This window comes from Opisthorchis viverrini (assembly GCF_000715545.1).
Source record: "Opisthorchis viverrini unplaced genomic scaffold opera_v5_54, whole genome shotgun sequence".
NCBI lineage: Eukaryota > Metazoa > Platyhelminthes > Trematoda > Opisthorchiida > Opisthorchiidae > Opisthorchis > Opisthorchis viverrini.
The window spans coordinates 581,024-603,168 of record NW_008751711.1 but is presented as its reverse complement, the minus strand read 5'-3'; the positions used below and the strand labels follow the sequence as shown (position 1 = coordinate 603,168).

The 22,145-nt window shown below is 39.7% G+C and overlaps 2 protein-coding genes across 2 annotated transcripts in view; one reads left to right on the top strand and one right to left on the bottom strand.

The window, feature by feature from the left end:
• The window catches only part of T265_03717 (hypothetical protein), a gene marked incomplete at both ends in the record, with an annotated part of 168,412 nt that overhangs the window by 71,911 nt on the left and 74,356 nt on the right, over positions 1–22,145 (bottom strand). The window contains one exon of the mRNA XM_009168264.1: positions 9,463–9,560. Coding sequence (XP_009166528.1) covers positions 9,463–9,560 — 98 coding nt within the window. The remainder of the gene's footprint in view (positions 1–9,462; positions 9,561–22,145) is intronic.
• The window catches only part of T265_03718 (hypothetical protein), a gene marked incomplete at both ends in the record, with an annotated part of 166,041 nt that overhangs the window by 69,624 nt on the left and 74,272 nt on the right, over positions 1–22,145 (top strand). The gene's annotated exons all lie outside the window — the stretch shown is intronic.

Genomic DNA, 22,145 nt, shown 5'->3' with positions numbered 1-22,145 from the left:
CGATGAGGGTAGTGATTATCCTCTCCTAGTCAGTGTTTCGTGAATAATAACTGTGAAGGTTATGTTCCAGACAAAAATCAAACTTTATGTGTGGCTATAGGATGTTTATAAACGTGGTTTCTCCAAACACCATGTAACCTTGAGAACAGTTTAAGAGCATTTTAATGCAGTCCTCCTTAGAATAGACTTTCAGATGGGTCATTCGGATCGCATTAGCATACGCAGTGCGACACGTAAGATTCATTCTCTGAACACGCTCAACCGAATTACAATAACATCATGGATCTTTTCACTTTTTTCCACGTGCCACGTGCACTAACGACAATATAACATCGTTTGAGATTTGAGATCCACTGTATGGTGTATTTTTCTCAAGGAAAACAGAACGACCGAAAAAATATTTAGAATGCTTAATAATGTCAAAATTGCCAGAACCCTAGATTGAACTGTCCACTTGTAGCACAGAGTACAGGAAAAATATCTATTGATTATCGAAACTCAACAACTAATGAGGCAGTATTCAACGTCTGCCGAATTTCATTTCGATTGTCGAAACAAGCCGCCATCATAAAACATCATTGAAGAACATTTACTCGGATGCATTCCAACTAGACAATTCCTGAACATGCGCTGAAGATTGATGATGGTTACCCATCATATTTTGCAAGGTAATCATCGTCAGAAAAACTTTCAAAATCCACGCGCCAGTACACGAAACTCCGATTCAAATAAGGTTAGTCTGGGGAATTTTTAAGCTTAAGACGGCTTAAATGTTTTGATTATCCCAAGTTGGCGGGTACGAATATATGAGGGGTTTACCTTCAGAGCATTTATTAAAAATATTCATATTTGGTAAACAATACTGAGTTGTTTTTATTCACTTTAACAGCTAATATTCTAAGTCACTTAAAACATGCTCTCAAGTATTTGACAAAGCGTTCCAAAGCAAGTTGATACACATGAGTCTCACTTTCAAGGGGCATGTTTACACAAACGCCGCAAAAATGTTTACATTTACGGTTACCGTCACAAAGGGCGATACCATTTTTGTTCATTTTGCTCATTCTACAAAAGTTACTGATGACGAACCCTTAGTGATGGCCCCTATGCATTTTTGTGGAAAACGCCTTCCAAGACGACATATATGTAGGAGAATTGAATGTACGCTAGTGCACATCATACGTTGCTATTCACCCCGATGTCTGCGTACTTGCACCGAATTCAACATTTTACGCATCACATTTGGTTCTGAGTTATCAAGCATTTCGACTCTTCAGATGAAGAAAATTACGTTGTGAACAAACAAACACGGGTGCTCTTCGTCATAAAATAGAAGACAATTTCATTCACCGCCCGACAGGTTCAAAGCGCGCGAATTTTAGATTTGAGAAATGAAAGCTCACTTTTATAACCCACAAATGCGATAAATAATGAAAAGGCGTCCAATTGGTGGCACCTGCCGGACGATCCATTGTTCCTTGAGTTTGGCAAATTTAGATCTTTTTAGCATTCATAATGAGAATTTCATCTTGATATTGGCAAACATTCTTACTGCACAATTTATACGAACAAACAACTCTCCATTTTGTATTGTTGCGATACACATTCAGCTACAAGATGCACTAACGAGTTACTTTCTAAAGAGTCAGTCGTACACAATATACAAAATGCGGTATCCCGAAGAACATGGTGTTTCCGGCACCAATTGATTACTTTCCGTAACCTCTGCATCAACCGGTGATACTCTGCTACCAAATTAATTTTGCTTGCTCTATTTGGCATACAGTTTGTTGCGTGACTTTCAATATTTTTTTAATAATTTGATGTCCTCCGTCCCAGCAGCTACCAAGGTAGTTCACAAGTTGTTACATTTTTCTTGCCACTCAAGATTTGAAAAAAAACGTAAAATCCCCTAATAACCAAAAAGGATTAACTACACGCTTGAAAAATACTAACGAATGCAGATCAGTGCGGCAACGAACGTAAATTCCCAATAAACTATGGATTTCAAGATATATAATGCTGCGATATCGTCTGCTGAATTAGCTAGATCAATAACTACATTGTGAAATTTGGTTTCCACTTGCTGTAGGTGGACTGAAGCTACCACACAATGAATTTAAAAAAACTGCACAACACGTTATGATTGTAGCTAATGTCTTCTGCATAAATTACTAGTTCCACCAACTCTGCGTTTAGTCTGATACCAAAGACCATGAAGCATAAATTTGTCCCAAGCAACCTTGGCAAATTGGAAAAGTAAGCAAAGCTTTCTCCAATATCATGTTGGTAAAACCAATGACATTATTATTTTAAATTCAGAGAGATTGTTGTTTACTCAATAGGCTGAAGTTGGGCGGAAATTGAAATATGGAGGTACCTGGTAAGCAAATTAATCGTGTGGAAATGCTGTCGAATTTACATTCTGGCATCTTGCGGTATTATGGGCTGTCGTCTTGCATTTTAGTTCCCGGAATTCTTGGAGTAGAGTTGTGCGAATATCGATAACTCTTCTCCGCACAAATTCTGCTTGTATCTAAAGCGTTACTGTCACCGCGTGTGATGAACCAACCATCTGGTGACGCACATTTTGTCAGGAAATATACGTGCATTCAAACGCCGGTGCAGTTTGTATGGAATTTTCATCTTTAGATTGGGACAAAGAGAAGCAAACAATCGTTGCCCAAATCTCCCAAATGGTGCAGTATACTGACTCATATTTAGACGGCTGATTGTAGCATGCCTAATTTCATTGAGAATTTTCCCATTGGTGAGGGTGCCACTCTAAATTAGCATCCAGATAGACGTTCCTAAGATGTATGATTGAGCGCAATATTCCATAATGTCTGTTTTATTTACTAACATGCAAAGAAAGATTCTTAATCGGGTCTTTTTTCGCATAATCGACCCAATAAATTGCCGAATGAGGTAGGTTTGAGTTTTCTCTAGAAGAACGAATACATGGAGAGCTGGACATCTTGGTGTTTCCTACACCGTGGTTTTTAAATAATGCGTTTTTTAATTTAAGGTCCACAACAGACGAATTATGTCCGAGTGCAAGCCCCTATGGAGCCGACGAATTAAAGTTTCCGAAACATTTTCGCTGTCTGCCCGACCAGATTAACTTACATAATAGATCCCACTCGACTGTGAAATTCGGATAGAATGCCTGGGGTTAGTGGCCAAATTCAGCGAACCGATCGGAAAAAATGTATCCAGCCAACCGAACAGAGTTTGTAGCCTAGAAAAATGGCTAACAGACTGTCGTCCTATGCTTTTCTATACCTAGAAATCTGCAGATAATAATTCAGGTAGAGACGTGTTTTTGAATAAACATAGAGTTAACCCTCAGGTATCAAAGTGAAGGAGACCTCATCGCATACAAGGAATCATCGTTCGTTATCGGTGCGCATTACAAAGAAAGCCGACGATGAATTCTATACCAAATAGCTTGAGATCGCACCGCAGTTTTGTTCAGCTATTTTTCCATCCCAAGAAGACTGGTTCTTATACGCTTCCTCAGTTATACATTGATTTGTGAATCTGCTCTACATCTTAGTATTCGTGGCAGATTAGGTCGTTCAGCTAACTAGCAACTTGGACACATTTGAGGCCTTTTTGGCAAAAATAAAACTGATCGGTGGCTTTTGGCATGCAAATGAAGGCGTTGAATAAAATATCATCGTATAACGCTGAAAACATAGGAAAAACTACGTTTTAGCCACAAACTATAAACAGTAGCTTGGATAAAAAACGGCACAACACAATTCTTTTCACCCAAGGGTGTACGAAATGAATTATTATCACATATTCACAAGACATTAATGGAAATCTATATTCCATCGGCCTAGTTTCTATCAAATTTAAACAAGCTGAGATGTGTTATTACCTGATAAGGATGTATAGAGTAGAGTTTCAAAGATGAACGGTCACCTGCGTAATCCCAGCTGAACACTTTGACAAGTACTTTACGGCATCAACAATTGCGGCTAGCACGTGTTGCCATTTTTGGCCAAAAGTTCCCGCAACGGAAATGGACGCTATTATAACGGTAAGGTCGATATCATTCACTAGAAACGGTATCACATCACTGAGAAGGCAATCTCCAAATCTGATAAAGGTTAAATGGAGTGGGCTACCAAAAACTGTCAAACTGTAACAACGGATCTTCCAAGAAAACCGTCTCGTGACACTATAGGACAAGTTAGAAATATCTTGGAAGAAATAGAGCATTTAGGGTTTGAGGCCGTCCGTATGATTTTCTCTAACATATTAAACCCAAAAATAACGTACATTCTCCCAAATGTTGTCTTTTATTCCAAACATTGTAAAACTCATATTACCTAATACCGTGTTAAAACCGACAACGATATCCCTGCCTGGCAAATGGCCAGCAAATAAAAGGGTTGAAAAATTTTAATATATCCTGAAACGGGCTTGATTGGCTTGCAGGTTGGTTTGCATTTTTCACACGAAAGAAAATGGGAAAGTTACATGCCACACTGAAATTTCAGCCTATGGCTGAGACATCGTTTAAAAAGATGTAGCACGGCGCTGATGACGCAGTCAGTACATTTTCGTCCATCATTTTCTTAATCGCAACGTAATACATTTACTGTACTTGCTAACGATTTAGAAGTGGAAAATTCTATTCATGGGACATTCTGTTCACTAGATTTATCCAACAACAGGTATGCTTACGCATTACATAGTTTTCGTATAATATCTTTCTTATTTGGCTACGTAATCGTTGACACCAGCTGAGTGTTAATGAGTGTATTCCCTTCTCAAACTCCGCAACAAGAATACTACCGTGCCAAACGGGGATACGTCGATCGTGATGTTCCAAGTACATGGGATTTTGCGAAATTAAAACAGCCTTTTTGAATCCAGGTTTTCCATGCGCAATATATGACCTTGTACGTTTCGCACTTCTGGTCGATTGAGTGGAGCTACCGTCATGCCTAATTTGTTCATATTTAAATGAACAAAAAAGAATAATTTAATAGTATGTTATCGGGCTGATTATTTTGCAGTAATCCGGATCTCATCGGATTTATTACCGAAAATACCCCGTGGAATCGCTGGGAAGTTTCTGAAACACTAAACTTATTTAATAGAAAAAATAAAGGCTACGTTCTCCACAAACATTTTACAGTTTGTCAGCTCTCTTGTGTTAACGAATAAACAAATTGAACGATGTTCACCGCATATGAAACGGAACCATTTGTTGATTAAAGGTTTCAAGGTCAACTTCAAATATAAAAATGATAACGCGTAGAATTTTGTCAAAGCACCTCGCCTTGCTGTATACGTACACCTTGAACGCATGATGATCTGGTTTGTCAACATTGTTGCAACAATTCTATGTAAGTGTTCAACAGTATGCTGCACATCTTTTATTTTGGTGATCAATTAATTGCCGAACCCCCATTGTTTTAGTGAGTGAAGCTTTAGCAAGACAGTTGCAAAGATACCGCGATTGTATGGGTAAGAAAACCGTGTCACACTAGCACTTGTGCATGTATCTCAATACAAACTGATGTATAACAATATAGAGATGCTTATTTTGATTCTGTTCTAATGTAATTGATTCGAAAAACAAACCTTTACAAAACAATTGACAACCAGGTTTTACGAGCGCTTATGAGCACGATTATGGCTACTGATTGCAATGTGTTGTGCTGTATGATAGTACACCCTGGAAGGCAGCACAGCGATCTACATAAATGAATAGCTACGAAAGAATGGTTTTGAAAAACTTGTGGCATTAGTTATCATTTTCAAAGAAATCAAGACAACCTAGCCTGTGCTCTTTTGATAGTTCAAATGCCTTTTTGCATTCATGTAAACAGAGGCCTGCGGACCAGTTGGTAAGTGCATGAAAATCAGTTTTGTGATTTCAGACTCAGCAATAATTGTACCACAGTAGTTGTGTAACAATCGGCAACACACCAGTTTTCAGCAAACCACTTAGACCCTTCACAGAACGATTGGAATATGTGATTTTCGAGAGCGGAATGGAAATTTTTTTCTCTGAATCTAAAGAAAAACCTATTACGCCGATCTCCAAAATGACCATTCCTGTTGTGTGCATGTTGACGTGGAGCTCTGGAAAGCCTCTAATAAAATTTCGATCTTAAAACGAAGAACCTGAATAGAGAACAAAGTTAATTTTTGAAACTTATTTCGATCGACAATTCGGAAAGTGTGGACACCCATCAGACAGATGATTTGTGAGAAAAGGCCATATTACGGAATTTTCAGACTGTGGAATTCGTATCACTCAAACATTTTGCCTAAGGGACTGTTCGGTCCCCTGGTTTTACATACATAATTTGATTACCATAAACAGATATTTTGCCGGAAAAATAACGCAACTGTCGTTACCAGATACTTATCTGTGTACTGGTAAGTTTTAAAGAATACGGCAGACGTATTTGATTGATTATTTTAGCTGATTTCAAAGAATAAAACTTGTTGGATATGAATATATCTCTGGTTGTTTTCACAGTCATGTGCAGTGCAGAGGAAAAGCAACGCTGCAAAGGTCAGGAACAATGTTCAAATTTTGTATTAATAATGGCGTGTCTGTCCACAATGTACACATGTGAAATATTGGGTATTTCAGGTAGTACGTCAGATTAGCTTCATTACAAGATTTCAATGCTTAAATTAATGGAAGGATAAATATCATTTCATTTCCTTTTCTGTGCAATACACTGCGTGCCTTTATCAGGGCATTTTTGTACATTTTAGGAGGCCAGGAATGAACACCTAGCCACTGCATTATATATGTATATCACTCTGTACTATTACCTAGATATATGGTGATATAAAAATTTCATTCCCATTTTAGACCTGCACCTACACAATGCTCGCGCAAAATGTAGGTTGAACTTTGGGTATAGCATCAGTCCTACAGTCCGTTTTTATTCCTTGGTACCATATACATTTGTCGGCAGAAAAACAATTATAAAGCATCGATGCCTGGACAAATATTTTCAGAAGTTTCGGTTCCACCTTCCGCCAAGGATTGCGTAACATTCGGTGACTGCAAGTCAAAGTTACACGGATTGATTTGTGGAAAGCACTTAATGAAATTTCAATCGCTCATAGGTCCATGGTTCATGGATATTCTCTGAACAAATCACGACTATGGAACTTTTTTGATTCTGTCGGATTCCTAAACACTGTGTTGCATTTGCATCCTGGATACACCGCACGTAATACTGGTACATTACAGACATCCAATTGGATGTATTTCCGAGCGACCATAATTTTATCGGCATATGCATTGTATGACTGAACAAGTATTTAAATTACTTGCTTTGTCTCGTCGGTGTAGCTGCGATTTGAACGTCCAGGATATGGTCACCCGCGAGGTGCTACGTGATTATCTTCCCGCCAGAATGCAAGTTTCTTGCACGGGGAATCCCAACAAACCATTTGAGTTTACGCTTGCATTTAGTAGTTCAGTGCTTTTCATTTTAGTTCCGTAAACGTCCAATCGCGAGCGTTGCTGATGGAAATGAAAAAGCTAGTAAATGACTCCTGGCTTCCCATAGTAGGGTCTACTGGAGAAACGAGCGAGCATATCAATCTATGACATTTTGAGCCTGACGGGTTTTTCAACAAAATATTGACGGCTGTATATATAGAATCGGCATGTAATGCACAGAACACCAGGCAACATATAAGTCCAAGTTTCACATTTTGGGATTCATTGATTCCTAAAACGTTCACACTTGTTCAAACAATCTTTCGCATAATATTCAAAAACACTGGTGACCACTGTTTATTGTGTCCGCTGATGCAGAAACAGGACGGAGCTTGGTTAAAGGGAGTGGATGTCGCCGGTTGTTGAAGCTTGTTGGTTCACCGGAAACATTTTGCTTGCATTTTAACAACTGTTCATAGTGGACTGCTGGAGAGTTGCCTATGAGCTGTGCGCCGGTGAGTTTTTTAATTATATACCAAAGCTGATGCTGATTCTTATTCACACATAAAACACTTAACATCGCTAACGTGAATTTGAATAACCTGGATAAAGTGAGAGGATTTGACACCCTTATCCAGTTAAATGCAAAATTTCGAAATTTCTTTTTAAAACGCCAACAACAAGTGGTTATTTGGCTGCCTAAATCGTCCATATTCCGCTTATTATTTAGCATGGCCCACGAATTATATTGATTTTCGGGGTGAGTTGAAAAATTAGTCAGGCCTTATCAATAAAGCATCGGATGTTTGTGGAATTTGCTTTTTTCTACCATAGAAACCAACATATATTTGACAGCTTCATAAGTTTACCTTAGGACATTCTTTACCTACACTTTGCTCTTTGGTCAAATGGTGAGAATGTGTGTGAAACACCCGTCTGGATTACTGCGCATTTTGGCACGAAAATCTCACGGCGTTTTTTCGAGAATAAAACGATGACGCTATCTAATAAACTCAAAACGCCGTGGGCACAGGAGAATCTCAACAAGCCTGCTGCACATTACTCATAGGTGTATTCTCGAAATTTACGTAATAAAAGATGTACACGTAGGTGACCATAACAGGGACAGCTTCTGAATTAGATGAACACATAAGTAAACTCGCTATTCCAGAATGCACATTTTCACGCCTGTTCAATAGTTAGACCAATTTGTTTTCTAATCAGACCATTTTAAGGGCTGGTTGTGTCCGCGAATAGCCATAACTACCAAGTGTAATAGGCCTCATTGAAAGTATTGGTGCTCATCTGAAACAAATTAACTAATCCGCGCTTGAGATTGCAGCAGTCTCAAACCAGCCGGATATTTACTAGGCGAAGTGGAGTGGCGCCACAAGTTTAGGATCTTCAAAACTGTCACGTCATATACAAAGGAACATCAAGACATTTGCTGCAAAAGTGACTGATTTGTGTGATAATTTCACAGAAAATGTGAAATGGTGGAGAAGTGAATAGGAAAGTGACCGAGACGCGGAGCGCAATTTTCTTTTGCCACGAAAGCTTTTTCTATATCTTATCACCGTTTCTTTGACAAAACCGTGGATCCGATATACTTAGCAAATGATATAGCCCAGTATGATTTGATCGCCTTGTTTGTGCTGGATGCATTGTGAAGTGTGAAAAGCTAGTAGTTTCCGCCACCAAGGAACCCCGCAATATATTTTTTCACATTTCTTTTTGCATGCCTTTATTTGTCACTTTCGTTAGCATTATCTACGGAGATCGTTTGAACTATCAGAGATTCTTATCCATTCTCGAGGGAGAAATAATGTGCAGTTTGAGCTTCGTAACTGTCTACAAATGTCCATATATAGCATTCGTGCATGCCGCTCACTGGTGCGTTCAGAGGAAATTAGCTAACCCTCTTGTGATACACGCCAGCAATGTGCCATACCGTTTTTCTTCAAGAAGGTAAGTTACAAAATTGAGCATTGGATATCGGACCAGCAAAAGTAGCAACTCACCTTTCTATAAAACATGATAATGAGATCTTGCTTTTTTACACATGCAGGTTGATTTGTATCTTGAATCTTAAAAGGAAAAAGACTTTTCTTCTTTTGATCTAAATACAAGTTGGAGAAAAGCGAAATATTCAGAGTTGTTGACAATTTTCCAGATACCTTGTAGAAAGCGCATGGCTGTTTTTGGAAGTACGCCTGCGTGTCACCTTCCGCTAAAAGTGCGTTGTGACAAAACAAAGTCACGTAGCCTGGTAAAAATTGCAAAATTTAACTTTTGGTCTGACATTATGTTGCCTCTCTGGTACTGGGGTTGCCAAAGAAGATAAAATAAATATCTATTCGTCCAATCAGACCGTTATCAAAGTAGTAGTTGCCAGATATTGACAGCATTGTTGCTCCCCACCATGTAAATAAAAATGCTCAAAGAAAATCTATCGGGTGGCCACTCATTGCGTTATGAAATACTATGCAAAATTGTGTGGGAAACCGATGATGTTTCGTTGGAAGGGATGCAGAAAACTTACGGCGCTCCATTGGACTCGTATACCGAAAATTCAAGATGGTGTTTACATGGCCCGCAATCTCTGTCTTTATTCTGACGCGGTAAATAGGCAGTGAAATGCTTAGAGCGTTGTGAGTTGGGGTTTACGTTACTTGTTTCCTGCGATAACCCAACGTTCAGACCGTTCCTAGAGGTCGTAGAGAAACATGAGTCCCCAGAAAAGCTTTTGGCTAGTGCACAATGGAAATGGCGGCTCCACTGATGGAAGACTGCCATAATGAAAACAATTTTTACCCTCCACGCGCCATGCTTCCATGACCTGGCACATGGGCGGCACATGGAGACAGAATTCTGCATATGCTCAACACTGCTCCGCCATGCCGAAGTATTTCAGTGCTAAGGGACTTCCTCCACCAAATTTACAGCATAGGCGGAGACAAACTTGGGAGGGGCAAGACACGTAGGGTGCTTTCAACCACTATAATCAAAATACTCCGAAGCTGAACGTATGATCGAATACATTGATTAATTCCGTAGGCTATAAAAGCTGAAATATATTTTAGTAGGCTTGAACTCAGGTGGGTGACGCAAGATAACGTTACTTTTCCGCTAAGGAAACTTCTGCAGTATTTTTTTTCATTATCACGACATACTTGATTTTTGCTCACCGTGCCTCGACCGTATTCCCTATCAGTATTTGACACCGCCCACAGGATTCCTTGCACCTCATACCAGGCTAGCAGGACCAAGGTTGAAGTAATTCATAAGGCTTGTGCGCGAAGTTTGCGCCATTTCGTGATTTATACCACCAGCGTCCGTCCCAGAACGAAAGGTATCACTGGCAAATCAAAAGCAGCACAGATGGCAATCTAGGAAAGTATTCCAACTGCAATCATACTCGGCCTATCGAAGTGACTCTGAAACGTTTTCAATAATTTTTCTCCATCTCCGTTCTCAATACTCCTTACATCTAATAAAGTGACCACAATTCCCAATACCACAAGATCGTGCGGTGGAAATGCATCAATTTTTTGAGATCTGATTTAGCAGTTATGACTTCAAAACAAATCGTGATCCTGTGGACCTCATCATCAGACGCTGACACTGACAGCCACTCCACCAAGTGGCCAATCTTCCCAGGCATGTGCTCGACCGTGAATTTCGACACTTGCAAATAGAGTTCATATGGCGCGAGTTTCCCGCGAGGATCTATTACTGTTTGGATCCTTCGCAAAGTTTTATTACTACCCTTGACATTCAACCTGCTGCTGCTCAACGTTGATCAGAACACGACTGACATATTTGATAAATATATTCCAGTGCTCTGGAGGTGCGTCAGTACCGCGATCACATGTGTTTGTTGCAACAGTTGACGCCTCACTGATTCCGGGCCATTTAATGCAAAATTTCTGGTCCAGCATCCGCGTCTCTCAGTGGCTCGAAAGGCACAATTGCTTCCTCGGTCCCGCAGAACTACCTATTTTGCCTAGGCAAGTTGTGCTGTGCTACAGCAATTATGCTGACAAACTATACTGGACCAACCGGCTACAGCATGCTTATAGTCCAAAAAAACTGCCGTATAGATCGCTTTGAATTTGCAATGATTGTCTAAAATCCTCCAAGCTCTGAAGCCCGTGAAAAAGCTATAGCCAGCATTGTCAAACATGATGCTAACTCAGCTGCTTACGAGGACACGTGTTCACAATTACTAGGTTTTTTATTGAAAGATGTCCCTTTGATTATATGAACACTTATACAACTGATTTGATCATCTGGAAAAACAAAGTCTCGCATTAAGTGCTTATGCGAGAAGGGAGTGCTAACAAACGACTGTGTGACAAAACCAATGGACAAATCAATAATGGCAGTCATGGTTACGTGCCTTTTCCTCGTTTAGAAGTGTTCTGTTAATATGTGGAAAGCACTTTGAAAATGCCTTCAAGAATTGCGGACGGGCAATAAGTCTTCATCCAAAAATTCATAAAAGATTAGATTTTTATTCTTCGGTAGACTGGCATGAACCATACTGCGTTTTCCATGTAATAATTCCAGTTTACTAGTTTACCACTGGGATAATTTACTTCCAAATGGTCAACAATTCTTGATGCTGAATGCGGCTTCTTCTTTTTGCAATATATTAGAAATCTAAACCAGGTAAAGCTCAAATTTTCTGATGATTAATGAACAGCTGTTTCTTTAAAGTAATGATACCAATGGATTGTCTGCCGGTACATATTGTGTAGCTGTTCCAAAGCTCGAACTGAAATAATAATCAGTTCACTTTTATTCCAAAATGAAAGGTAACGAAAAATGTCGAGACATGATCGCAGTCATTTTGGGGCCCGTGTTCCTTGTAGCATCTTGTGCACAAGCTCATACAGCGTCCGTGTTTTTCATCCAATAGGTATACTTCTAAATTCTGTCCAACCAGGCTTCAAACATTTTCAAATGCGTTTGCCGTAGCGAAAATGGGACAGCATGTCAGGTGAATTAAACGAGTCCATCTGGCTTAACCTGCTGAACTGTTCATATAGCCCTCCTTAAAATTCTGCAGTACATTGAAATCCAAGAACTGGCAAACTGGAGTTATAATACTGCGAATGTTGTTTTATCTTACCTGGGGAGGGTTGGGCAAATTTCATGCATGGGATTGATAATTTCCCAAAAAATAATTTGTTTAGCAAACAGTACGTCCCGCTGTTGTGTGTTCAAAAAAGGACTACCTTCAAGGCACATCTGAATACACCTGACTGTTTCAGAACACCTGAGCGCAACATGCCGTAACAGAGAAAAATACGGTACAAAACTATCCTCATATCGCCGCCGGTCGGAGATGCCAAATATCCAACAACGCAGCTCATAATGTGCAAATCAGGTTCAACACAATTTCACTACATTCAGGATCTAATCGCAAGCTACGTTTTAATCGTTAGCTTATCTTAAACACAATTTACCAACATATAAATCTGATTATGTAGTTCAACAATTTCAACACACTAAAATCCCCCAGCTGACACCCAACAAAGATTTAGCTTGACTTCGCTAATCGGTTATCCTTCCGCCATAAATCGTGGCCAACCTCAAAACCTGGTCACTTGGCCCGACGAAGCTTTCGTGTCAAAAGCGAAACGTTGCTCAGCAATAAATCTGCTGGTTGTCACCTAACTTTATCGAAAACGACAGTTCATACCTTGTCACATTTTCGACTGTTGTGCATGGAGATCTGTATATAAGGGGTTGTTCCAAAAAAGAAACCGCTTTCAATGATCGACATTTCGATAGCCTACGAGCGCCCAATCAAACTCAAATTAATTGGTTTCCCTCCTAATAACTTTCTTTGTTGTAATCCATGTGATAAGCTCCAAAAGGCAACATCTGATTATTTGCACAGGGGAAAACACCCATAGAAAGTTTGGTGGCAGTAGCGGGATCATTACAACCGCTGTTGAACTGACATAAACTGGAGTGTTATTCCATTATAACGGTGATTAATTACGCATTAAGGATTGCACGCTTTGGCTGAGATTTGACAAATGCGGGGTCTAAATTTGTTAATCTTGGACAAAAGTTGAGTGTGCTACCTCAGACCGCTCAAAAAGCGATTTTTTGGTGGGTCGGTATTACAGCTCCCATTGGTGCTGCCAATAACGATTAGGAACACTATCATAAATATTTACCACCTTGTAATCATTGTTCACTATTTGATAAGTGTATATTCTGCTTTCCTCCAGTCGCCTTCAAGTTAAATAATACAGTTAACTGTGGACGTAACGTGAAACGTCATTTCAAGCAACCTGTCGAAAGCCACGCCCCCTGTGGTTCGCGTCATTCACAGAAATATGCAATGAATTTCGATAGATGCTGTTACTATCACCAACAGATATGTTGGTGTCTAAGTTGCAAACCTCCTTCAGTACAGAGACTGTCAATGCACTCGTGATTTCTATAACATTAAGCGTAACATGTTCTGTAATTCCCCATTATAGGGTTACGCTTTCGTTCCATCTGTGAATCAAACGTGATTATTTCCAGAGGATACGGCCTTCGTTGCATTCTTATACAGCGATAGTACTTTGTTATTTTCGGCGGAAGTATGTGCATCTCAAAATTATGCTTGTAAAAGAGCTCAAATTTCAGTTTTGCATGACTACAGCCAAACAGCAAAGTTAGTACTGTCAGAATATCAATCTCAGCTTAGAATGACAAAATGAGCGAAACACTTGCACTGCTTATATCATGAAGAAAGATGAAATAGGCTGCAGGATTCATTTGTGAAAAGGAAAATTTTTGGACCACACAGTGACAAATCTCAATCTGTAAATAACAACACACTCCTAGCTACCAAAGATTTTTTCACTAGTTTCAATACAGTGGTGTTAGTGTGGATGCTTTCCAGCTTTTGTGGCAGAACTATAATATGGCGCCGGCGTGACATGCAACATTCAACGCGCTGGCATAGCAGAGACAAACATTATGTCAGACGCAAATTCTTAGATGACAAGTGTGTATGTTCGAATCAGTTTTGTACCCCTTGGTGTCTGTGCAGTTAACGACACCGGTAAAACTTTAATTTCAACCACTTATTCTGCATCCTCAAGCAGGGATCCAATATAGTCTCGCATTGCACATACATTCAGCTGGGTGCAGAAATTTAACAGAAAAAGACTCAACTCGCGCCAAGCTTCTCATGATTGCACAGAAGTAAAACTTGACCCTACACCGCAGAGCATATTTCGTCAACCTGGTAAATAAGTGGACATGAGGTTAGTAGCTGACACCAAGCTAGAATATTTGGACAAAACCTCTCCTTAAATGCTTGGAGCCCTAGGTTAAATTTCCTGTTGCACACATATATCTTACTATTACTGCGAAAAAGTTGCACGCCACAGATTAAGCTCCCAAAGATTGCATTTCAAAACCCAACAAACTAGTGATTTGACACAGAGCAATTGATACCTATGTCAATCGCACCTAGTGCTTTCATACAACCACGCATTGATTTCGCTCGAGCTCGTTTCTAATTTAAGTGCACGTTCAGTTTCTGACATTCCCCCGTTAGTATAAAGAGGGGCGTAAATTTGTGCCAACGCAGCTATCAGGCAAGTTTTCTGAAGTTGCCAACAATACTGAATAAATTCTCCAAAAAATTAGACTTTCAGAAGCCTACACAAGTGCTTCAACATGCATAGGAAAACATATGAAAATTAACAAGCGTTAGGTTTTTTGAAGAGCATCAAAACATAAGAATCAACGATTAAGCAGGTTCGGTTTAGGTTTTTTGAAGAGCATCATATTGAACAAATCTAAATGAATCAATGAAAAAATGCCACGTATGTTCTTCAGTGCCTTTGAAGCCGTGTAATTTTATTTCCTGTCACGTGCATTAGTGTCGTCATTTCCCAAGTGAATTCGTGGATACTTACTTCAAGTCACGCTGACTATCGTCACTAAATTACCAAAGATAAACCATTCAAAAGTTACACTGTGGGCGATCCTGTGCTAAGACCATGATCTCAAAGCGAGGAATTCGTCAACTAGCCTAAACGTACGATGTAGGTGTCCTATCTGACAGGTAAGGCGTAGCCTAGTTCTCCAAAAGATGATCAGTAATAATTGCGGCGAAACCGAATTCTACGAACTTTACCTGCGTTTGTACACTAGTCGAGATTGGGCAGTGAACAGTATATTAAATCGAACTTGGGCAGGGTGTATAAATATGTATACCGTGGTTCTATAGGAGATTAACGGCAAATCATGAGAAGAATAAAGGCTTACCTTACGGCTGGATTGAACTTTGGGCAGTTAGCAACACAGGATTGCATACGAAGGGCAGTACGAAGGGCAGTGTGCTATCGGACAAATTAAACGGGAAAACTGTTGTTCAGATCAAAGTGGCACAAAATTTCAACAACAAGCGCAGAAAAAAATGTAAACAAATTGTCAACAGAAAACGGTTTAGGTAGAGTCAGCTTTGAATAAAATAGAAAGTTTCACTCTTGAAACTTCGGAAGTCACGGAAGGGTGATGAACTAACCTGAAGAATATGGGCACAAATAATTTCTTCACGTAATTAACACTATCTTAAGCTACGGAAAACCAAGTTCAATTTAACTTATGGCAAGCTTTATATTCTAGGCCGTCGCCGACCACTGTATCTTAATGGAACTCTTCAGCATTCCCTGGCTTAAAAAAGAGGTTTAACCAAAAAGGTGATGCTACCATTAAACCGATGAGGCCATTTGCGTCTGCAAAACGATGCATATTTAGGACCTAAGATCAATGCTGGCACTGCAATACGTTTAATTCAACAAGAATTCGTGTAACGAAATAAACAGATCTAGTTGCAGCAAGTTAGCAGATAAAAGGAAGCTCTGCAACTCTGCGAGAATTCGACTGGTAGTATGGGAGGCGAACTTATCTCAAAGAAAAGACAAAACAAACCAAACTAACGGATTGGACTGCTTGGTCTCCGAGTTACGAAGCTGTATTAAGACTGATCAGGAAGAAGGTTAAGTAGACGTCAGCAGCTTTAATTCGTTGGTATTGGTGGATTAGAGAGGAGGCCCTATGGCACTGCTGATGTACAAAAAATGTGTATTCTGATTAAATTTGCAAACCATATAAATAATTAATGGAGTTGCATAAGCATTCGCCGTCCTTTACATGGATTACAATAGATTTGCTACATGAACCGGTGGCTCAAAATCGACGTTCAACCGTTAAAATGCTGTTTGTGAGAAAATTGCTGGTCTATTTGGCAAGAATCCTAATGCCGTCTGAGGAGCAACCACCGTTAAACTTTCACCTAATACACATTTCAAGTTTGACAAATTCCCTAATACAGCTCTGACAAACAAACCGCACAGCCAATTTTGCAATCAGGGGAGTACAAATACATTCCCTGACAGTTTATTATCAGACTTGGTCGAAGACTGTGAAAGTTTAATGCATTTGCTTGTGTTTAAAGCAGTACTCAGTGACAGATCAAACAATGTGAATTTTCTTTGAACTGGTGAAATGAAGCTCAGCGTGTTTTCGAAGCATGACAGACTACTAGGCGAGTTTATGTAGGATCTAAAGCCATGGGGCGGTAAAGCCCCGCTGTATATTCCTTCAAGTCCGCTTCGTTACGAAGATATTGCAAAAGATAGTTTTGTTTTTTCCCTGATTAAACAACCGTTGTAATGCGCGCTTTTTCAGCGGCAACACCACCATTCACCTGAACTGTTCCTGGCGTTTCTAATAGTATTGAGAATAAAGATATTGAAATCATACAGACATACTACTTGATTCAAAATTTCAGTTTCCTTGTTGGCCGGAAATATTGGGTTTGCGGCGAACTGTATCTAAAATCGCAACCACAGTATGTCATGTCGAACCATTTTTGACACCGGAATTTCTCCCAAAATAGATTTTATGATGCGATTATTTTTATTCTTCACGCAGATTCAACTCAACTGCGAAGGGTATTAATTGAAAGGAAATGCAAGAGAACATCTTCTTTCAACCCAACAGCAAATTTAGTTCCATTTTTCTCTGGTGGAAAATTCTGTTACCTAAGACTGTTTCCATGATTCTGGGTGAAGACCGAATAGTCGGTGTACAGCAGTTTTTCTACCTGCGAAATAAGTCGAGTGTACTCGCGTTACGTTTATTAAGCAAAACATTTCAGGCGGTCGCAGCGCAACTTGCATGCTTTTAAATCTCACATAAATCTGCATTGCTGGTTAGTGTTACGCACGTACAAGCCTAATTGTGTGGCCTAACTAGGGCTGTGAGGCCGGAGGGCCGCTGATCACAAATTATGCTAAGTGAATACCAGCTCACTGCCTGCCATCATAGGTTGGCTTGGCTCAACGCACAAATATGCGCTGAGAATTTAGGTTTGTGCAGCTGACATTTTTGTGGGCTAAAACCAATTTTTCTACCTAAATTTACCGACGAATGTGTCAAACAATCATTTCGACATACCAATAAAGCTTAGAAACTCGTCCTGCCGTGCAGCAACGCTTTGTTAGGCAAACATCTTTGGCATCCAGGCATATTCCAGTGACATTGGGATGGATGTATACAGTTTCAATTTCTTCTCAGGATTTATACAGTTCTTAATTTCTTGTCACACAATATTAATAATTCGGTGATCACGGATGTTGTTAAGATAGAAAAACTCATCGGATGGTTTATTTGCGCCTTCCATGTGTGATTTGATGTAGTGTGCACGCCATGAAAGTACCAACGTTAAGCGTTTCTCCAAGGCCAGATTTTCAGGACATTTTCTATTGATAGAAGAGAGAAACAAATCCCAAACCCAGTAAGCAAGTTTGTACATCACCAACAAACCGATCAAACTGACAAACACCGTATACGACACTGGTCCGCTTTTTGAGGAACACCGTCCTCGGTGTATCATGGCCTACGTGAACCGGCCGGTGCTCGTGGTGTGAGGCGTGAAGCTAATGAGCGTACTCAGAGGTTGTTGTGTTTGGCACTGCGTCCATCCTGTGTCAGTGAGAAACGTGCTAGCTCTGAGGCCTTTATGCACCTATGTACAGCCAGGTTCTTTGTGGTAGGTCCACTAGTTTGTGGCAATCACTCTGGCGTGTTCGTCAATGATGTAGTATGCACGCTATAGAAGCACCAAGCGACAGTTTTTCTCCAAAAGCAGGTGTTCAAGACAATATCTGTGGACGGGAATCAGAAGCAAAGCTCTTGGGCCAAAGCCCAGTAGGCGAGAGTGTACATTCCCAGTATTTACATATTAATCTACCATAATGATAGACACCGTATACTACTTTTGGGTAATAAGTAAATTAGCCTACAGAGCAGCTGAGAGGAAGAAAAATAGTAAAAATAGACGAACGTGACAGAAAGAAATGGAAACAATAAAAACGAAAGGGCCTGCTACAAAGCCAAACACGCAATGTGAAATGCACCAGTATACAATGCACGCAGTTGCAAACCGACGTAGTATAGCCTCAGAAATCCTTAACAGTACCAGTAAAAATGACTAAATAATAGCATTCGCATCCAGCATTTCGATCGCCATATGAACTAATTATTTAGCACTTATAACACATGCGATTAGGACTAGCTAAACTACTCTGCGTCGTATGGTGTGTTGAGCTAGTTTGATCGAAACATGAAAGTCGATAAAAATTAGTGTCACCATGGGAGCAAAGAGGGCAAGTATAAAACTCATCGAGGTTGTTATGAAAAACAGATTGGGAAATTCTCAGCACCACAAATTTTAAGCGAAGTCCTTGAGAATACGCGTTTTATGAAATCCGATTAACCGGTAAGGTTGATTCACGGAGTAATTTGATTTTTTGAGTTTCTGAGTTTTTCTGTGGGCCGGATGATCTATTTTGACTGCCATCACGTTTAAATCTTTGTGATTAGCGCAACAAATGGAACTTTCGCGATGAAAAGTAATTTTAGCGTGACGTTATGATTTACGTGGCGAAATCAGAAAGAATGCTACGCGATTTTGGCTTCCGTAAGGTCATCTGTGGATGATCGAAAACACTACTCTCCCACACTTCTTGATATCGAGTGAAGCAAATAGATCCAGTCAAAAAGCCAGATGAAAAACAACACCGTAACAATATGTCATCTCACCTTACGTGAGTAGTGGGTATTGTTAACCTTACGGCGACCGCTAGAGTGTAATCCATTCGCGTCTACATCGCACTTAAAATACTGGGTCAGTTAGGAGTCTGCAAAAGGATTCTTAATGACCAGAGAGTGGTTTTTACTTGGTTCTTATGCTCCTAACTTCATTGTTCTGCATTATGTTGGACTATTCACTAGACGGTAATAAGGAATTTAATTCTAAATGTCATGTTATTCTAGCCTGATTGAAATTAGATTGCCTGAACGCTTGGACTTAGACCACATACTTTCCCCGTTTGCAGTGTTGCCGGAAAGCCACAGTGCAAAAATACCTGCAGTCAGTAGGTCGTCTCTAAAATTCGTATTCTAAAATGTGTATACGCGAAAGATTGACCACGCGATAATATGACTAGGTTATTACGTACAACTATATGCCGTTGCTTCAAAGTGAAGCTTTCGTACACAAATTCGGTATATATTGTGGACTGCGAAATTCAGTAGACGAAATATTGTGGTTGGCCCAAATCGAAACGTGTAGGCATGCTGTGTACACGACCTAATCGGCCACATCATTCCCACGTAGATCAAGGTTAGACAAACTGGCATAAAAGGAAACAAATGAAGCAATCGCTGGTAACCATGCCAATGTGTTTCGTGTTACTCCTAATTGTCTTGAGTGTGTTATAAAAGTTGTGAAAATCATCACTTTACACACATACGTCAAACAATATTCATGTGTTTTAATTTTGCATTCAAGTGGGAAGCGTCTTCACACGGAGTATCCCGAAATACGAATTATGTATGGGTGAGAGTTGAAGTATTTCCGCATTTAACATTTATTCCAAAGGGACCGTCATGACTTTAGTAACTCAACCTGAAATCAAATTTCATTCATTGGTAAACATCTGACTAAAAACCAAGAAGGTTCTTAGTATACTAAGTAGATATCTTCTGCTTTCATCAACTAGGTCGCTTTGTCAAAAGCGTTCTTATAAATTATCTCGATTGATCAAGAAAAATCACAATCACAATGACTCAAGAATGTCTTCAGAGTCAGAAGTTAATTTATTCCTCAAGCAGTGGCAGGGAAACTAGCACTAAGCAAAGACTTGAGGCTCCATTTTGATGCCCATCAGAACGTGCGCTTATTACTCAGTTTCAGTTCCTAAAATAATTGATATAGAACACTTGTAGTAGATCATTTGATGAAATAAAGGGCGAGTGGATTGTTCCGTGTTTCTGTCATCTGATTGCCCAGGACCAGAATAAAATACCTATTCGATCTCTATGTATTCATTGATACCCATGGGGAAAATTAATGTCATAGGGGTTTTACTCCACAATCCTAGTTAAGAAAACCGGGTTGTTTGGGTTCCACATTTAAAACAAAATTTAACCCATGGGAGACACTGTCTAGTTTAGCTTTCCGCCACGTAGCCAATTAAGTGCTTTATGAACACTAAGTGCCGTGTGCTGCCGCAGCGGTTTCAGTTGGGCCCAGGGGTTTCTAGGAAACATATTTTCCTAATTATACAAATAAAAATATCAGCGGTAGGTGGTTTTTCACCTTGCCAATGATTGTCTGCACATACTTAGTCACTAACTACTTTAATTTGCTTCGGCCACCAGATTGGTGAATTAATTCCAATTTTCAGTACATATGTAGATTTTTTGACATCTATTTGCAGCCCTTTTATGAATCGATAATCGGTTGCGTGGTTCTCATTGTGGCAAATTAAAAAATTGCTTCCATTTTCATTCTCACTGGCACACACTGGCCCGCGGGGAAAATCCGCATGAAAACGACAGTGAGTCTTCGGTGACCAAAAGCTATCTGGTTTCATTGCTAAATATGATAAGGAAATAAACATGGATCAGGTCAATGTAATTTTGAAAGAGCTCGATTGTGTTTCCGTGAACTGTGCTGAAGCGCACGTTGAACAGCATTGTTATGAAAAAATTATCTTACATGATTTTCTACTTGATCATGAGTTTTAAGGTGAACACTGTTATGCAAAAGTGAGTGCAGTGTGCGCTGAATTTTCAACCAGTAAATTGTTTCCCCTGAATGTTCCACAACGTTTGAACAATTGACGGTATATAGCGAAATTCCCCGACTGGACTTTTGCACGTTACAGTTTTGGCAGTCGCTAATGTAGAAATTTGCCGCAGTGAGTTTTAGGACAAACATAGTGATCGTCATCACATTTATCTACGGCCCATCTAAACCGCGTCGAAAACAAATTATGTGTAATATTCCCCGGTATATGTAGTTGGACGAGTTTTTTCATTGTGTCAACTGGCAAATGCTGGTTTTGTTATTGTTATCTAAGCTGAAGCACAAGTACGAGAAGCGCAGGGATACATAGCGTTGTTTCTACTCATTGTTCTCTAGAGAATAGCGTTCTCATCACGCTAGAATCCTGAATCGTAAATCTTGGGGAAGAAACCGTGTTTAATACAACTCTACATCCACTCATTTACTCAGGCCCTTAAAACGTCTGGTTCATTCAAAGGCATTTGTGGTTTGTTTGTGAGCTTAGCGCAGAATATTTATGATGTGTTAATTCTG